This window comes from Plectropomus leopardus, chromosome 7 (assembly GCF_026936395.1).
Source record: "Plectropomus leopardus strain MGB_pleo_1.0 chromosome 7, ASM2693639v1, whole genome shotgun sequence".
NCBI lineage: Eukaryota > Metazoa > Chordata > Actinopteri > Perciformes > Serranidae > Plectropomus > Plectropomus leopardus.
The window spans coordinates 36,550,589-36,569,555 of NC_142182.1; the positions used below are offsets into that span (position 1 = coordinate 36,550,589).

Sequence of the window (18,967 nt, forward strand, 5' to 3'; positions counted from 1 at the left end):
AACATCTGTTTTTCACCTCTGTTTTCATTTTCAAGTTCATTGTTGCGGTTTTTGTTTTTGTTTTACCTTTTCATTTTATGGTATACCATATTTGTTGCCAAGACTATTTTATTTATATGTAATGTCTGTTATACCTGAAAACAGTAAGGACATTCTTTAAAAAAACAGATGCTAGTCTAGCTTTTTTATTAGTTGAATTACTTTAAATACTGTGTATAGAAACCCCCTATAGGAGAGAGAACCCAATTTATCAATCAGAGATGTTCTTTTTTCCACACTTTTAGCATGGGTTATTTTTCTGTGAAATACTAGATAGTTTTACATATTTAAACAGTCTGGAAAGGGAAAATAACTCCTAAATTTAGGTGTTATTTTCGTAACTCATTAACGGGCAGTCCATACTGAGGGGTTTCAGACAGACATTGCTTTGTGGTGAAGGGTCAAAACAAAAGAGAATGTTGTTAAGCACATTCTGAAATGATGTGGCTGTGTGTATTACAAACTGGACAGCTGCAATAACTGGCACTTCAGTGTTTGGGTGTACTTGCTAAGGTGGCTCATTTATTTTCAACTATTATTACAATCTTATACAGAGACACTGGTCCAAAATTTTATTCAAATATCATTAATATTTTGGTTACACAGTGCATACTCTTTACCAGATTTGTTTTTCAGTGAAGTATCTACCACTAACTGACACTCAGCAAACCTGGTCATTGTTAGTATTCCAGCACGGGAGAACTGATTGGTTGACTGAAAGGTGGGAGGTCAGTGGTGCCCCCTAGCCAATTAATTTGTCTCTGGTTTTACAAAATTTTAAACTGCGATGTTCTGCTTGACAGGACTGATGTCTTTGTCTCTGTCAAAGATGATGATATGTTACATCCTGTCCCGCAGAGCCAAAGTTCACTGAGGTAAAATATCACATCGTTGGGAAATTCTTACCATGCTTTCTGAGATTTATTTCCTCCAAGGATGTTAACTGCTGACTGAATAACTTTGTGTCGGGAGAGGTAAATGATTACACAGAGGACGTGAGTTTTACTTTGTGCTTGATTTGTTGTCAACATAGAGTGTTATTTGTCATCCTTTCAGTAAGCTCACTTTTGTTAACTTTTTGTTGGAAAAAAAGTGCACAGTCACCACAAGAAACAAAAAAGTTTGCAATGAGTTACATTTGAAAAGAGGCACATTCTATGCAAATATCGTCAGAGACTTTATGCAGATAACATTGATCATATTAGAAGTGAAAAGGCAACAAACTGATAAACAATTGCAGCATGTTTTTTGTAGCAGGGAGTGAAATAGTGTTACTGTTAAAGGGGGAATTTCTTTTGAATTTCTTTTGTAAAGGATTGTACTTATTTATCAGTTTAGGGGTGGCTGGGTTGTGACTTAGTTTGTTGTTTTTTGTTGGTTTGTTTGTTGTTGTTGTTGTTGTTGTTTTAAATATCACCCTCTGAGAGCAAATAATCCTTTTTCCTGAGCCTCCCTGAGAGACGGGGTAAAAGACATGAACCTACCTGCACCATGAGCAACCATAATTAACGGTTTCTGATTATGATGAATGGTGTGAATTTGGAGATTGTTTTTAAGAAAGCATGCACAAAATAAAACCATTTAAAGTTGAATATCCTGAAGCCAAATAAAAAACCCCAATATAACTCCCTCCCCAATGCTATAGCCAACCCTCTCATAAATGACCCTGAAAAAAATGTCCCTAAAAACCAGTTGATTTCAGCTGATGAAGACAATTTTTAGCTCATACCACATCTGTACTTTTCAGGGTCAGTAGCCAGGTCTTTTGGTTCTTCAAACACAATTTATTTAGAATAATTAATTTTAATTGTAAATAACTCTTAAAATTGCAATCTGTCTTGTTAAAAATCATTAATAGCTCTACCTAAAGTTATGAAGACAATTTTGACATAATCTAAAACTTTTTCAGTTGACTATGCATCGACACAAAATATAAAATATTCTATATGAGTTTCAGCAGAGGTCTTTTATAGTGTGTTAAAATAATGGTGCTTCATAGAAATATTGCTGATCTGATGATTGATCTTACTAGATTTGCATGCATTGTTCCCTCCCTGGTGAGTTCATGTCACTGTATTGTTTTAATTCCATAGAGAATAACTGCTTTTATCAAATAAAGTGATAAGAGTCTTTATGGTGATTTTTTTTGTATTTTTTAATTTTTTTTATTATTTTTGCCTCTGCAGTGAACACGACTACGTTCACAGCCTCAGTGCCGTGAAGTGTGCTTCGTGCAGTGGAGCTGTACCATAGGTTACACTTGCACAGCATCGTCACAGGCCCGCAGTAAAACGTGACATGGAACCCGCGCTCAGGAGAGGAGTGCACACACCGCCTGTCCGCTTGTCAGTCATGCCGTCCATGCAGCAGTGACAGCACGGTGTGCAGCGCGCGCCGCCGCTCATTCTCAGGCACGTCTCACCCTGAATGCAGGTCTGTGATGGCAGTCACCAATCAGCCGCCATGCAGCTGCAATTGGACACAAGGAGGAATTCAGTATTTTCTTTATTTTCATGTAGCTGACTATTTTTGACTGGTAGACTGCAACATCTCGTCTCATTCCTGTTGAATGCGTGGATTTCTTAGCATTTTATTTGAAATCGATTTTAATAAGCGAAATTTAAAACGGGAATTAAAGAGGTGGCTGTTATAACTATTATGAAATAATCAGAATTAATTCTCCAGCATTTAAATGAAACGAATCACTTGGTGAATAACCACGACTTCCTCTATATTAGTTAATATTAATACATTTTAAATCAATCAAAGAAATGTTTAATGGGGTTTGTTACCACTTTCGTTCTAAATATTATCATAAAAGAACATAGGTTATATAACACCATTAACAGCTTCTTTATTTACAGGCATTGACATATAAAGTTCTTCAGCTTAATTACTAAATCTCATAAAAACTTTATGCAAAGACGACATTGGCGCGTGAAAGCAGTGAATATGCGCTTTTTGAGACCCAATTAATATGGCAACAATAAAGTAGGCAATACATTTGCTTAACCCGTTGAAACCTGTGCACATTAGCTTGATTTCTTTTCAAAACACGAGAAGGCAACAAGCAACTTAACAAGACGGCATAAAAAAGCGCCCCCCCCCAAAAAAAAGAAAGAAAAAAAAGTTTAAAAATTACATGAAAAATTACTAATTACTAAATATGCTTACTTTTTTCTGTAGCATAATTTTAAATATAAATTTAGAATTATAAATATATACATTTCCCCTTTTTTGGGATACATTTGAAATAATCCTCACGTCTTTTTTAAAAAATATTTTTAGATAATTTTCTTGTCACCTTTAACTTCTTTCTTGCAATTTGTGCGACTTTCAAGTTTGTAACCCCCCCCCAATATTCTGGAAAGAAATCAAACTTAAATCTGTTCATGGTTAATAGTCGTCGAAATCGGAGCGTGTGCTTGTGATATGTTGTTGAGATGAAGCTAGTGGTTAATCAAGAGCAAGAAGCAACGTAAGACTCACTTAACTGTGAAAGAAAGACGTTATGCAGCACGTGCCACCACTGATGAACGACACTGAGCCAGCTGGCTTTCTTTTTCTCATTTCAAACCATGGACGTATTACAGTGAAGTCAAACGCCAGTTTGGAGGACTTGTTTGGGGAAGCACCATGTCGTGAGCTTCAGTGTACTTTATGTCTTTCAGTGTTTGTATAGCGCCCTCTGCTGCTGCAAAGGAGCCCTTACACTTATATTGTAATCAGCTAATGTGACACACTACTGGAACATCAAGTCAAATCAGTGTTGTAAAGGAAACAAAAGCAAACAGTCAACCCCCCCCCCCCCCACACACACACAGTTTTTTGTATTTTTTTTAAGTCAGGGGAAAACTTGAAGTTTTTTTCCTCACCTAGTCTGAGTGCACCTGTGCCCCTCCCAGACCTAACCATCGGGGGGCACTACACTTTACATTTTGACACAACACCTGTCTTAACTTTTTCAGCGCTGCAGTGTCAACAGTGACACACTGCAAGTGTCAACCAACTTGTTTTTGTGAGTAGCTGTGGTACTGTGTCATTTAACTTACAATGGGGCACAAGATGGGGCACAGGCACGGACAGATATTTTTATGATGGAATACAAACGTAAGATGCTGTTCAGTAAGTCGAGATGTTTTGTGGCAAGCAGCAGACACATGCAGGCCTAAGACAACATAACTATGTTGACAAGAGCTTGAGCAGCAGTTTGGCGATGACTTGGCAGTATTGCAGGTGGTCATGCTGTTGTGTTGTCACTCGCAGTGTGAACACAGCTTAATGCTCTCCACTTACACTTCACTGCAGCACATTTTGACTATGACGAACACAATAAAGTGTACTGCATGGCCAGATTAGAGGTGGTACTTCTACTACAGACTGACTGTTGGCATTTAAGTTTTCCATCGTTTTTCATTTATGTTTGATTTCTTTTTAATTGCCAAAAAAACCTTTTGCCCCCTCTAAGTAATGGCCAAGGTGAGCGCCTATGTCACCTATAGGAAGAGCCCGCACTGAAAGCAAATACTTTTAGGTGGTGTAATTCAATGATGTAGGTGTCAATAGCGATGAAATAGCAATGAAAAGTGATGTAGTAAAAGTTGTAGCAATCTACCCTATGGAGAGTAATTTATAGTTTGAGCAAGTAGCTTGTGTTTGCCTCCCTCTCTTCTTCTCTCTCTCTCACTCTCTCTCACTCATTCACACACACAAAGATAAACACAAAAACTCACAGATTTGAGGATGCAAAGATAATAAACAGATAAGGTTTCATTTTTATGAACACTTGATCACAAAACATCTAAAAAATAGCAGTTATAATTTTATATCTAGAAGGTACTCCAGTGATGATCCCTTTAAACACAAATAATGGTAAACACTTCTACCAGCAGGCGCACCCTGCCAGGCTTTTTTTTTTGTCTTTGAGGCAAACTCAGTGTCTCAAGTATTGCGTCTCCAAAAGCATTGCTTTGTCCCCTCAGTGCTTTATAAATGCAAAGAGGAAAAACTTCTAAGAAAATACGACAATGATCACACAATTAAAAAATAACACCACCTGGGTTGAGCGTAACTTGTTGAAAAAGTCAGAGTGGAGGAGACTAGATTAAAAACTATTGATGTTTTTGTGCTACCAGCGATTAACAGTTGGGGGAGGAGGTTAATTTTAAGAGGTTGAGGACAATGCAGCAAAAAATGATTTCTGACGTTTAGAGTTTTGAGGTCTTTATATGTGGCCTTAATCCTGTTCTGTTAAAAAGAGACACCCAGCTGCCTCCCTGAACCACTCTCCACACACTGCTGGTCAAAATTTGGTGCATATAAAGCGAATAATTCAGTATTAAACATGTGAAATATACAGTACATGTAAGAGTGTGCGTAAATATTCTGTGCAGAGAAGAAGGTTGGTAGGAATTTGCATAAAAAGAGGTTTGGGTAAACTTTGGCTGAGGTTGTACTTAAGTTAAGCCTATAATTTTGTATTAAGGATACTGTTCTTTTTCTCCTCAGGAGCAGGTGCTTCCTCCCCCTCTGCCTCTTTTTTCTCTTCAAACACGGCCAGTAAATCCCAAGACTGAGGGATGAGCTGGTGACAGAAGCCTAACTCCACCAGCCAGGACACTGAAATGACACATATCACAGAGGAGAGCATGGCCACTGTCCTGAAGGGAAAGTACTGTGTGATGACTCCGTCCTCTTCCCTCCAGCCAGGGTACAGAAGGAGAGCAGGGATCCCGAGCAGCGGCTCCCCGCTCACCCCCCGCAACAGTAGTCCCACTAAGTAGCCACTGATGGCGCCGTAGGTATTAGCGCAGGTGAAGTGCAGCACACAGATGAGCTGCGGGAGCACCACGCAGTACAGGAGGTCCCCGCTTATCAGCCAGAGGCTGAACACGCTGTCATCACCAAAGGCCAGGCCTGTTCCGGCCAGGCCCACCAGCAGCACGCTAGCACGGATCACCCGCTGCAGCTCCCGCTCCGAGGCCTGCCACAACGGGAAGGGAGAGGGACAATAAAAATTGAGCTGCTTTGCTTAACGCTGAACCAACAACACACAACACACGCTCGCGCGCGCACACACACACCTGCTTCCTGAAAGTCGTCTTGTATATGTTTTGTGTAAACATGGATGCTGAGGACAGCAGCACAGAGTCCATGGAGGACATAACTGCTGCCGCCACAGAACCAATGCCTAACACTGACAACCAGGTGGGTGTGAGGTAGTGCAGGGCCAGCGGCAGGATCTTCCCTGCCTCCCCTCGTTCAAAAGGAGGGGGGAGACCATACGCTGTCTGGTTCCAGTCTTAGAGAAAAGGAGAGGACGAGAGAGGAGGAGCAATAGAGGAAGAGAAAGAGATAGTCAGGGTCGAGAGGAAAAGAATAATGGGAGGGGAAGAAGCTTTTAACATTATGGTGATGGCACTGAAAAAAAAAGAAAGGAAAGAAAATGTAAAAATAAGCACTGGGGAGGAAGCAAAATGTTTGAAAGCAGACTAATGTCTCATCATAATTAGCACAATATGCTGACCATAACAATGAATGTTACCACACACACATACAAGTGCAACTGTGTTTACATCGTGTCGTTTAACTGTAAGAACATGTCTCATTGAAAATACACAAATGCATTGATCAAAGTGGGAATTTGATTTTGATTTAAAATATCCTTCACATAACAGAATGTGTTGGAAATGAACTTGAAACATGATGTTTTCTCTCCCATGTTTTTCTTTTATTATTATTATTTATTTGTTTATTTTATTATTGTACTTTTTAAAAAATGGATCTGTCCTTGTGTGCTTTTTCACCTGCTAACTTGTCTTTTGACTTTATTTATTACCTTTTAACAACTTGATTTTGTTGTGATTTATTATTGCCAAAACAAGCTTGAGGTCAAGTTTTTGTAACTGTCTTTTTTGTAAATCCTCTGGCTGCTAATAAAAAAACAAATTTAAAAAAATACACAAATACTTGGAGTGTGTGTGTATTGTATGTGCACAGCTGAGTGTTTCCATGCATATGTACCTGCAGAGGCAGCCACCGCTCCAATGACAACAGAGGGGATTCCCATAACAAAAACTGTCCCGGCAGCAGCAAAGCAGGTGACCTGAGCCTGAGCAGAGGACGCTGCAGAGAGGATCCTCTGGTACAGAGCTTGATAGGCCAGTCCCCCTAAAGCCTACAACACACACACACGCAGAAAAAACACACAAAGACACACAGACAGATGATTGTGGACTTCAATTCTATCCTCGAAGTCTAATCTCTCTGCTTTTTCTACTATGACAGGGTTCCTACAGCTTAACCCTTTGAAACCTGAGCAATTCGGCATGATCTTTTTTTAGAAATCAAGAAATGACCCCAAAATAGCAAGAAAATATTTTTTTTTAAAAACATCAGAAAATAACCTTAAATTTGAAAGAAAGATTAGTAAAATACCAAAAACAGGAAATTAAAATTAAAACCACAATAAAGTAAATATCCTGTAGCCTACTTTTAAACACTTATAAATATTTTATTATGTATTTCTTTACATTGCTTCCTCATTAACATTTTTTTAAAAATTGATTATCGCCCACTCTTTTCTGTTGGCTAATTTTTGCATCTTTTTTTAAAGAAATCAAACCAATTTTCTTATATTTTGGAAGATTAAAACAAGTGGGATTTAAGTCATTTTAAGACTTTTTTAATAGCACTCAAAATTAAATTCAAGACAAATATTACATGAACCAAAATGGAGGGAAAAACATGAAACATCAATTACTTAAGGCTGGGGAGGATTCTTCTCAAATATTTTTTGTAATATAAAACATTACTTTTTGGTGACGTTTATACGACACGCATTCAGAAAATTATTGTATTTCTTTTAAGTTACCCTTTACTTTGAGATTTTACAACACTAAAAAAACTAATTCAACCTAACCGGGGTGAGTCACTGACTTACGAAATGGTCATCTGGGGGGTGAAGCATTCATTTCATGTCAACAGTTTCAACGTTACCTTGGAGCTGACCAGAGCTGAAAATAATCAGCTGCCAGCAGATACAATAACATCAGACAAACTCATCCTGACAGGTCGAACAGTCAACTGATGACTATTTTGTTCATATAAATAACTCTAACAGACAACAATGAGACATTTTGGCAAATTTAGTCTGTTTTCCATCACTGAAAAGCTCCAGTAATGAACAGTTTGCCCACATGCCTTTACTAGAGATACAGAATAATCTCTGCTGGTGTGCAGTGATGCAGCTAAGTATGTATTGTTTCAATCCCCAAACTCCACAATACAAAATTAAAATTAAAATCTAACCAATAGCAGCATCTCATCCGCCCATTTTCCTGCATCTGCCAGCTTCAACTCTCCCATCCACGAGCTTCCAATTGTTTGGTTGAGGTGGACGTTCTGTGAGATGTCAGTAACTGCAGGACTGAGCACCAAAAAAGGAATACAGAGCCACTGAAACAGAAAGAAACAGCTGTTAAAGCAAAACTGTGGACAAGTCATCCATTTCATCACACACATTTCTTAACACGTATTTATCTCATTAAAGTGTCATTATTTCTGTTGCTGTCCCTCCAACCTCCTCCTCCTATTAGTCATATCTGTCGCTTTATTAAAATCTCTATGTTTCTCACCAAGCTGATGAAGATGAAGGACAGCTGGATGATATCAGTATAAGCCACAGAGTAGAGACCCCCTAAAAATGTGTAGATGATGGAGACAGCTGCCGAGATAATGATGGAGAGGGCAGACGACAGCCCGAGAATTATGCTCATTGTTCCTCCTGGAAATAACACAAGAGTGTTAAATCAGAGGTGGTAAACAAAAACGTGCCGTGATGGATGATGGCAGAATCACTGCGTTGAGTGTGCACAAAGTTACTCACCTAGAGCAGCGAGGATGCAGGCAACCCACAAAATATCACTGATTAAAGCAGGCATCAGCAGTGTTGCAGTGAACATGTTGCCATAGCGATGCTGAAAGGGGTCCAACATTGTCACGTAGCGCTTTGACCTCATTGGTTTTGCGAAAAACAATCCTCCTTAAGAAGCAGAACGTAAAACAAAGAAAACAAAACAACAGTTGAAGACAAAAAAAACTTGAAATGCCTTTTTGTCATTAAAAATATTCAAATTTCTTTCCATCAACCAGACAAAAGATGACATTTTTGTTTTCTCAATGGCTTCTGGAAACCCTTTACACTACTTGCTGCCATTTCATTGTCCAAATGATTGACCAAGAAAATCAGTAGTTTAAGCAATTCTAAAAGTAATCGTCAGGTCAGCTGCAGCCCTAGTTTAAAGCTATACTTTGCAGGAATAGTTGTTTCCTGCTTTTAAACAGTATCAGCAGCTAAAGTGAAAACCAACCCCTGATTTACTACTACTCAAGAAACATTTACCTCTTTAACAAGGCTTACACTGACAATACAAAGGGCACAGTAAATGTATGGATTACTCATTGGCCATGTTGGTTAATGTGTTAATGCTTTAAGGTATATAATTAACTGACCCTACTTTGGACTTAGCAGGGAGGAAATTAACAGTCTGTCAGGAACCAAATTCAAAACAATGAAATTTGTTTCTTTATTAGCATGGAGACTGGAAGAACCCGCACCCACCGAGCTGGACTCAGTGACTGAGCGAGGTGATGCAGCATCTCACACTTGAGAAACTGAGATTTACATTAAATTGCTCTTCTGATAAATTTGTGAGCATCTGGAATCTTTTCATGGAATACATTAGCTACATTAGCTAAACTCTAACCCCCCACACTACTGAATATAACTCAAAATGAAGTAAGTTACTTTTATCTACCTTCTAGCATGTTTTTGTAGCCAATCACAGTGGGATAAGCCCTAGATGAGCCTTTATTGTGTGCAACTGCATGTTCCTTTAAAGTTTCTTTAGATTCGTGAGTGTCTGTATATGTGTTCATGTACACATATGTTTACACAAATATGTGTATGTGTTCATTTTATTTGACTGTTTTCCTTTGCCATGCTGTGTGGCAGTTTTTTTATGTCAAGAAAACAATATAACTATGTTTAAAAAAAAATCAACTGACCCTGTCCTTTCCCTTATTTTAGCTCTTTTAAACAATATGGCATGAAACCCAACAGCAGCAGCATCCAGTGTCATTTTACACAGATGTAGATTCTGCTATTACCTCCACTGCCAGCTCATCAGCAGAAAAACGATGTATGTTTTATACAGAACAGCAGGGTGAAATAACAACATTACATTCCCACACTGAGAAAGCTTTATAAAGGACTCTTTGAAAGGTGAAAATTATCTGTTTTTTTCCTTTTTGAACACCGGAAGGATTGCCATGGAATATTACTTCTTTGCTTAGCAGACATCCATCTTTGGGTCTACCCACAGTGTAACACAATGCATGTTTGATTACATATAAGCCCACAACAACAATAAGCAAAAATGAGCAGATAAATAGAATGAAAGGATGAAATACTGTGTTTCTCTTTAGATGCACTTCTGCTGAAGGCGGAGTTATGAAGGTTTCTGTATGACTGTAAACAATGTGACCCTGTTTTGTGAGTGATGCATCAGTCTTCGGATGAGTCTGTGATCTGGTTAGCACTGTATACAGAAATATACACAAATACACATGACTGCAATACATATATATATATATATATATATATATATATATATATATGTATACATGTAACTGGTGGACTCTAGTGTTGTCTTTGTTATGTTGTGATGAAAAAAGCCCAAACCATGGGTATCTTTGGAGGCGATCTCCATTTATTTCTGACAGCAAGAGGTAAAAAACAAAATCCTCTGTCAATTACGTTACCACAACCCAAACCCTCTCTCCCATGGAGTACAACAGCAAAAGGGGCCTGCCATATTCAATGTAGTGCAGTAAAACACGGAAAACATACCTGACAGCAACAGGTAAAAAACAAAATCCTCTGTCAATTATGTTAGCACAACTCGAGCCCCTACACAAATTAAGCGACACAGGAATATGTTAGAATATTGTACAACAAGTTTAGGCTGAAAAATGAACTTATAAACATAGCTTAACAGTGCTAAAACATCAAGTTACAGTGAGAGCAATAATGCTTACCTCTCCCATGGAGTACAACAGCAAAAAGGGAGAGGTAAGGCGAGAGACACCGCTCTATAGGAGGGGGACCCCCAAAGGTGAACGTAGGGGAACAGAAACTGAGTATTAAACGTTCCACATAATGACTATGGAGGTCTAAGCATGTCAGGTAATAACAACAGAAACAAATTTTGTGTAATTACAATACTTAATATTACAACTGTACATCTGGCTTCTTTACACATATTACTGCTGTATAAATGACCCTGTTACATATATATATATATATATATATATATATATATATATATATATATATATATATATATATATATATATATATATATATATATGTGTGTGTGTGTGTATAAGTATGTGTAGACTGGACTGTACACAGTGCTAACCAGACTCGATTCTGAATATTCCTGCACAGGCTTTCAGTCTGTAAGGAATCTTTATTTCCAGGATTCAGTTTGTGGCACTGTGGCCCTCAAACATGTCAGTGCAGCCAGTGTTGAGACTGTCAGCTAAACAACATTCATTTCCAGCAAGCAATGCCCTGTAAATTGATCTGCATGACTTCTGGTGTCTTCTTGACTAAACTATTGTTAAAGAGTATCAGCAAAAAGTATGACACAAGAGGTAACCCATCCTGGGATACTTGAGTATGCCAAAATTTACCTGAAACAAGAGCATTGCCTTATTAAAATATTAGCTTTGGAGTGGTGCTATAATCTTGTTTAACCCTTTGAAAGTGGAGCAAATTGGCTTGATTTCTTTCAAAAAACATGAAGGCAGGAAGGCAATGAGCAACATAATAGGAAATGACCCGAAAATTAGCAACAAATTCCTAAAAAATTACAAGAAAATTATTTCAAAATAGGTTTAAAAAAAAGAAAAATATTATATATTTATCAACATTTTTTAAATATATAATTCTAATAATCATTAATACAGTCTCAGGACTTTTTTGATTAATATTTCTCTCTCTCTGTCTCTCTCCTTGTCTTCCATTAATTTTCAGGTTGTTTTCTTGTTACCTTTCACCAATTTCTCGCAATTTGCTCATCCCCTTTTCTGGCGTTTTTGAAGAGAATTAAACTTTTTTGTTTAAGTTTCAAAGGTTTAAATACTCATGGAAGACATCTCAATAAAGCACAAGATAGCTTAGAACTTATGTCCATCCAGGTTTGAAAGGGTTAAGTTTGTAGCCATAACTTCTTCCAGTGCAGTGTGTTATCAAACAGAAGCTCAATTTATTTGTTACTCACCCAGAAGAAAATTGATAAGATATGCAGGAGGCCCCATAGCCCAGATGAGACCTTGAGAAGGAGAATAAACAGCCTCAGCAGTTCCCATAATGTAACCTCCTCCAACCCATGTTGCTAAAAGCAAAGCAAAGAGTCAAGTAAAGAGTGCAGCAACAACACACAGTGAAAGGGGCAGAGAGCAAACACAGTAACAAGTACATTCAGTATTACTAAATCATAAAGCATAAAACTCAAAGTTCCACCTGTCATGGTGAAAACCCCGACCAGGACACTGATGTTGCGGCCACCGACAATGGTAACTTCGCTCTTAGTGCCAGCACATGTCTTCTCCACTTTCTTGGTTTTTCGAGAGGCCCAGATCCCCATGACCAGGATGACAATGTAAAAAACCACCACGGCCACCAGTCCGGGAACATTCACTGCCATGATTGTCTGGTTACACAATGCACAGTCCATCAGTTACACTGACGTACAACATTTCATGTAACACAATAAGCACACTAAAGCAGACAAACAAAGCATGTCATTAATCATTAGTTTAACTGCAAAAATCTGGGGCTATGCTACAACCCCCAGTGACAGTTAACACACCTTTATTCCAAAAGTAACGCACATTTTTTAAACACAGAAAAAATAGGCAATAGACTGCTTTCCCATTGCAAGTAGAGCAGAGCTGTGCACACTACAGCAGACAAGTATACCTTTCTGTGTGTTTTTCTTTCTGGTGAGTCATTCAACGACATCAGAAAGCAGCATGGTGGCCAGTGAAAATGTTATGGTGATTACTTCTTTTTTATTTCTCTTAAGCCATATACCCACTGCACAAAAAAACGGCTAACACCTGCTAACATCTGTCCTTTTAATGCAATGAGAATGAGTATGATCGGCATTCACACCTGGGTGAAATGACTGTGTAGTAGACACAGGTTTTTATCACCTCCGGCTCCAGTCTGTACTAATAGGAACACAACACCGAGGTGTACACACTAATTTCAGCTCCTTAACTAGCGAGATGAAATGATGTGCCGGCACTAATTACCCTCCATATCCTTCTAAGCAGCTAAAACACCAATCCAAAAACCTCTGCATCAAGTTTGAAAGAGACTGAATAAGTAAGAGATATATAAAAAGAAGAAAACACTGAAAAGTTTTCAAAGCAGGCATCAGCAGAGACTTGTGATTTCAAAGACAGTGATCTCAAAGACACACACAAAAGCTGTCAGCAAGGCAGACTCTGCTGCGGTGGTGTGTTTACATTCTGTGGGAATGCAGTCTATCGCCTGTTTTTAGCAGGTTTACCTGTCTTTGAAAAACCCGCTTTCACACGTTAATTTTGGTGGGAAAGGGGTATTACTTACTCAGTCGCTCTCTCAAATTCACTGCAACCAAAATTTTGACTGATGTTCGAGCGCTGTCTGAGTGGAGACGGACGGTAATTTATGGCAGCTTCACAATGCATCTCGCTGGCAAAGCGGCTAAAAAAAAAGCATGTTCACCCGTGTGTTGCATTTCTATCAGCGCTGATCGTAGCTGGAGCCGATACATACCTGTGACTGCTGCAGAGTTATTTGACCCGGGTGTGAACGCCAATTAGGAACTTTTCCATTACATTAAAAAGCCAGTAGTTTGCGGGTGTTAGTGGGGTTTTTTGTGCAGTGGGAAAAAACCTTCAGTATTGTCAAATTTTGTACTACTTACATAAGTATGTAAGCAAGCCCATCATTACAGGGTAGTTATTGAATGACTTATGCAAGCCCAATGTGAGCAATTTTTAAAACACTTGTGCAGTAGCTCACCTGATAGGATGCTACTTGAAAGTGATACAGAGCCATGGCATTACCATAATGAGCACTTCCCCTCTGGAAGTAATCCTGACTGAACGAGCAATAGCAAGGCTGTAAACCCTCAAGGGGGCTCACAAGGGGGGTGTAGGGTGGTCCAAGGTGCTACTTTGCCTGGAACCATATAGTCTAAGCCCACAAAAAATAAATAAGTGATTAAAGGTGGGTATCGCCCAGCAATATAGATAACAACTGTGCAGCCTGGGCCGGGGGAACACTGAGGACCCTGATACTATGTCTGCTGTAATTTTCCAAGGAATTTGATCAAGTATTTTACAACCAGGATTCAGTCTTTCTCCACGTGAACTTTTGTCTTTGCGGGAAATCAGTATGTTTGCGTTCAAGTTGGGAAATAGACACATTTCATTCACAGCATTTACATTGCTTTTCTTTAAACTAAAGGTACGTACTTTGCTTGTAAATTCACTGGCCATGTCCTGGAGGGCGCAATGTAATCTAAATGTAGATACAGTTATTTTAATCGGAGTTTTCCAGTAGTTTTCTTTGAAGAATTTACTTAAAAGAACTATTCCAGTTAAATAAAGCTTGCAGAAAATACAGGTGAGCATTTAACAATGAGAGGCATAAATAAATGTTTTTTTAATTCACATTGTATCCCCCACTGTTCAATAGGTTAGTGTTAGCCAGTCGTGTATTTTATGCTTTGAAGTTTGATAATGATAGCCAGTTTGATACATACAATATACTTTATTGTTGCCAACAGTAGGTCATGGCTGATAGCGATCATAAATTATATCAGTGTTTCCCATTTATAACCAAGACTATAACGGGCCGCCATAGTCTAATTTGTCCAGCCATAGTCTCAGTGATGGAGCTTGACTGTATTAAAATATATACTATGATACTATACTATGATATTAATATATATATGTTGGGTTATTTATAGCGCAGTGGCGGAAGAGAGGAGCAGCAGAACGTCAGGCACGGTAAAAGTGAAACTGAACCGTTCATTCTGCTGGACCTAAAACCGCTTACACGTCTTACAAAAATCTGCAAATACGTCTCTCTCATCCATTGATCTGATCAATTGTGAACGTATCAACAGATCAATTATCTATCCTCACGAGTCACATTCAACTGCAGGACAGAAAAAAAGAACTCTGTCTGAGTTGCATTCATTGACCTAAAAAAACGTCGGATATTAGAGTGAAACTTCACAAAAATAGTTTTTAATCCAACAATTGATTTATGGTGGGGCAGTGGGCCATGCCTTTCTCCCAAGTCACTCAGGGAGGCTCAGGGAAAAATATTTGTAGCTTCGGGAACGGTTAGGAGAAAAACGTCGCAGCTTTGCCACCCCCCTTCTCTGATAAATTAAGAACAGTGCCTTAGACCTCAAAGGTTTGCCATTGTAAACTGTGCTTATATTGCTTGTTAGATTGATGTCACAGATTTCCCGTTGAAGCAAAATCATCATTCATTCACCAAAGCACAAGCACTAAAGCACACACAGTACTCATAATGCAGAAAGAACTGTTTCCATGTAGTGAGTTTATACACATATGTTAGGACCTCCAGATGTCTCTTAGGTTTCGTATTACTAAAACATCTTCTCTGTGTGTATGTATGTATATATATATATATATATATATATATATGTGTGTGTGTGTGTGTGTGTGTGTGTGTGTGTGGAATAGTGTCTTTTTTGTTAACTTTCTTTTGTTTTTGGATATCTTTGTATTTTTAAATTTTCAAATACATGACTGGAAACTTGACGAATTTTTGGAACTGCAATAGCACTGTAATTTGAGCATCAAATCATTGCATAAAACGAAGTGTCCCCTTGAGTATAATGTTGGAGGATTACTGTTGAAATGTAACACAGGTGGAGCTGTTTTATCTCTACATTTTATCTCTGGTTTGAATGTCACATTTGCAATGGCTGTTAAATGAATGCAGTGGAGTATGAAGGACAATATTTCTGTGTGAAATATATATGTCAGAGCAGTTTTTCCCCGTCAACACGCAAAGTCAGTGTCCAGCTTAAAATATCCTCTTTGGGAACACGGACACATGAACGTTTTAAATACCACAAAACGAACCTCAGGCAACCGCGAGCCTCGAGAAAGGCCTCCACTGATAATATCTCCATCATCTGCATTTATAAAGGCCATCATGCGTGGGTATTTGGCAGGATTTTAATTTTGCGTGACAGGTTAAAAAATGCGTGTTGCTATCGCAGAAATTGCATGACATTAGAGAACAGGCCGGACGGGTTGAAAGGAGAACGCAGCTGCACACTGGACCGCTGTTAGTCCACATTTAGCTAGTTCACCAGTCACTGACAACTGCAACCCTTTTAAGCCGCACACGAGAAATAAAAGGCAAATATTAACACCGCCGGGACATGTCCGATCTACATTAATCATACAATGACCATGATGTGTTTTTTAAGCTCAATGAATGAAACATGATTATAAATTGTCCTATTGTGGTGCTCCCATGTGCTGCTGTCGTTACCTTTCTGTTGAGCCGCCGTCCTCTCTGCCGAGCATCTGCTGCCTCCGGTGAGGTTCAGTCCCGTTAAAGCCCCGGCTGGTCACTTCTCCTCTATTGTTGTCTCCCTCTGAAACGTGACACCTGGGGGTCGCGCGCAGCCCTGTCGAGACGTAGAGAAACGTTTCAAATCAGACACGGATGTGTATTGGATGTGCTGTTTTAGACACCTGCTCGTGGCTGCGCTATCCCCTTCATAAATCCGAATTTTCATCTGACACCTGCTCTAAAGTATAAAGGTCACTATCGATTTGTAGTACAACGTTGCGCGCACAGCTGGTTCGAAAGGGTTGCAAACTTGCGTAGTTGCAACGTTTTTTACTTGAACGCAGCCCGGATGAGAGCTCGTAATAAAGCGTAGCGTTATCTTAACGATGCCTACAGTAGCTTCATAGACATATCTTAACCCTTTAAAGCCTGGTTCGACATCAACTTCTGGTACAGACTGATTTCAGAAATAAGGGGGGAAAGGCAATGCTCATCTTAGCAAGAAATATCCCACAAATTGCAAGAAATTAGCAAAAGGTATCTAAAAAAGATTTCTTATGAAAAGGAGGGGAGGATAATTAGAAAATTATCAAAAAATGTATTTCTAATTATAATTATTTATATTAAAATGTTACAGAAACAATATAAGAAAATATCAAATCAATGCATGTATTTTTTCCCCATTTTAAATTGCTTATTTTAAGGTAATTTTGTGTTCTTTTTTGCTAATTTTATTGTCATGTCTTGCTAAGCTGCTTGTTGCCTTCTCCCCATGTTTTTTTTTTTACACTAATCAAACCAATTTGCTCAGGTTTCAAAGGATTGACCTGTGAATGACCACACGTGGTCTTCACCACCACATGAAAATAGTGTCACGTTTATGCCTTGGATATTTTTTTTAACTTTGTTTGACGGCATACAGAAACATAATGCCAGAGATGTGACATGACCAGCACAGAGTGCTGTGACCAAGCAGGCTGTACACTTACAGCACAAGAATGTTAAAAAGGTCATGTTTAAGACAGCAGTTAGGGACTGCTCTTTATTTATCAGAGAAGGGGAGCTGGAGTGTGACTTCATTTAGCTTTTTTTTCCCCCCTCCCTGGAGCTACTGATATTTTTCCTAAAGCCTCCCTGAGCGACTTGAGGAAAATACACAACCCTCCCTCCCGACCATAAATTAGTTATTAGATATTTAAAAACAAAACAAAACAAACAAAAAAACAACAACTGTATAGCTACCTTTAGATGTTTGAAAGTTGAAGATGAAATCCTGGAGTTGAAAAGGCCTCGCTTTTTCACTCTTGTTGTGCATGCTTGTTCGTGGAATAAAGTGATTTGATTAAATTTCACGATTTTAATCTTAGATTTTGATGTTTGTTGTCTGACAGAAACGGTTGCTCCACATGTGTTGAAGGACCGTTTGAAATCCAACAATAATAATAATTCAGTTTTTACAGTTTCTGACATTGATAAATGGCGTTATTTTGGCTATTTTGCCACTTTCTTTAAATGTCTGTGGTATAAACTTTTTTGCCCAAATTATCTCCACAGAGCAGCTTCCCTACAGTAATCATTCCTTGTCCATGCACAATTAGTTAGTCTCCCTACTTTGATTTACTACATGAAATTAATCTGTACCCAGCCCTCCTTTCTGTATGTCTTCCTGTGTCTTTGTGTCTTTTTTATTGCAAAAAAAAACTTCCAAAATTAAATTATATAAAAAAAAAATGTGGTAAAATACAAAATACAGCCATTTAAAGTAGTATGCCCCTCCTCTAGGCCTAAATAAAAAGTGCTCTACATATCATTTGACACACCTCCCCCTTTTTGCAACAGCCCCTCCACTCTCATTAATAATGAACAGTCCCCAAACCACAAGCAGGACACAAATACGTTCTGTAGTGATGTGTAACATTTCCCTCCTGTTTTACTTTTTTCGATCAAACCATATAATTGTGTTTTATTTCACCTTTATTTTATCAGTAAGTCATGGTAAAAGTTAGTTAGTTGCCCAAGTTAGTAGCTTTAAAAAAGCTATAGAATGTTAAATACATTTACATGTTGAATAATGGAACGTGTGTACATCTGACATACTGAAGTACAAATAGAGAAACTTTTGATCTTTCATCCTTTTTAGACTAAAACTTTAAAATTCTGCATTAAGTCAGCTGATGAGGACTGTTCAGATACCTCTTTTTTTTAAATTCATTGCTCCTTTCATGTCAGAGC

General features: G+C 38.4%; 1 protein-coding gene across 1 annotated transcript; it reads right to left on the bottom strand.

Annotated features, from left to right (window-relative positions):
* Positions 1 to 3,913: 3,913 nt before the first annotated feature.
* On the bottom strand, positions 3,914 to 17,185 carry LOC121950385 (high affinity choline transporter 1-like). Its single transcript, XM_042496368.2, has 9 exons — positions 16,712 to 17,185; positions 12,632 to 12,821; positions 12,390 to 12,503; positions 8,927 to 9,082; positions 8,676 to 8,824; positions 8,350 to 8,496; positions 7,063 to 7,216; positions 6,123 to 6,340; positions 3,914 to 6,022 (listed from the first exon to the last, which is right to left on the bottom strand). Exons 2-9 carry the CDS (start codon positions 12,813 to 12,815, stop codon positions 5,507 to 5,509), a joined length of 1,638 nt encoding a protein of 545 aa, XP_042352302.1. The 5' UTR covers positions 12,816 to 12,821; positions 16,712 to 17,185; the 3' UTR covers positions 3,914 to 5,506.
* Positions 17,186 to 18,967: the final 1,782 nt, after the last annotated feature.

What these genes read in the sequence shown, in the direction of transcription:
- LOC121950385 (XM_042496368.2), bottom strand. Translation starts at nt 12,815, where the DNA reads ATGGCAGTGAATGTTCCCGGACTGGTGGCCGTGGTGGTTTTTTACATT. An exon ending in TCTTATCAATTTTCTTCTGG is followed by an intron (nt 9,083 to 12,389) that starts GTGAGTAACAAA and finishes CTGCTTCTTAAG; the next exon opens with GAGGATTGTTTTTCGCAAAA. An exon ending in CGGATGAGATGCTGCTATTG is followed by an intron (nt 7,217 to 8,349) that starts GTTAGATTTTAA and finishes TGTGTGTTGTAG; the next exon opens with GCTTTAGGGGGACTGGCCTA.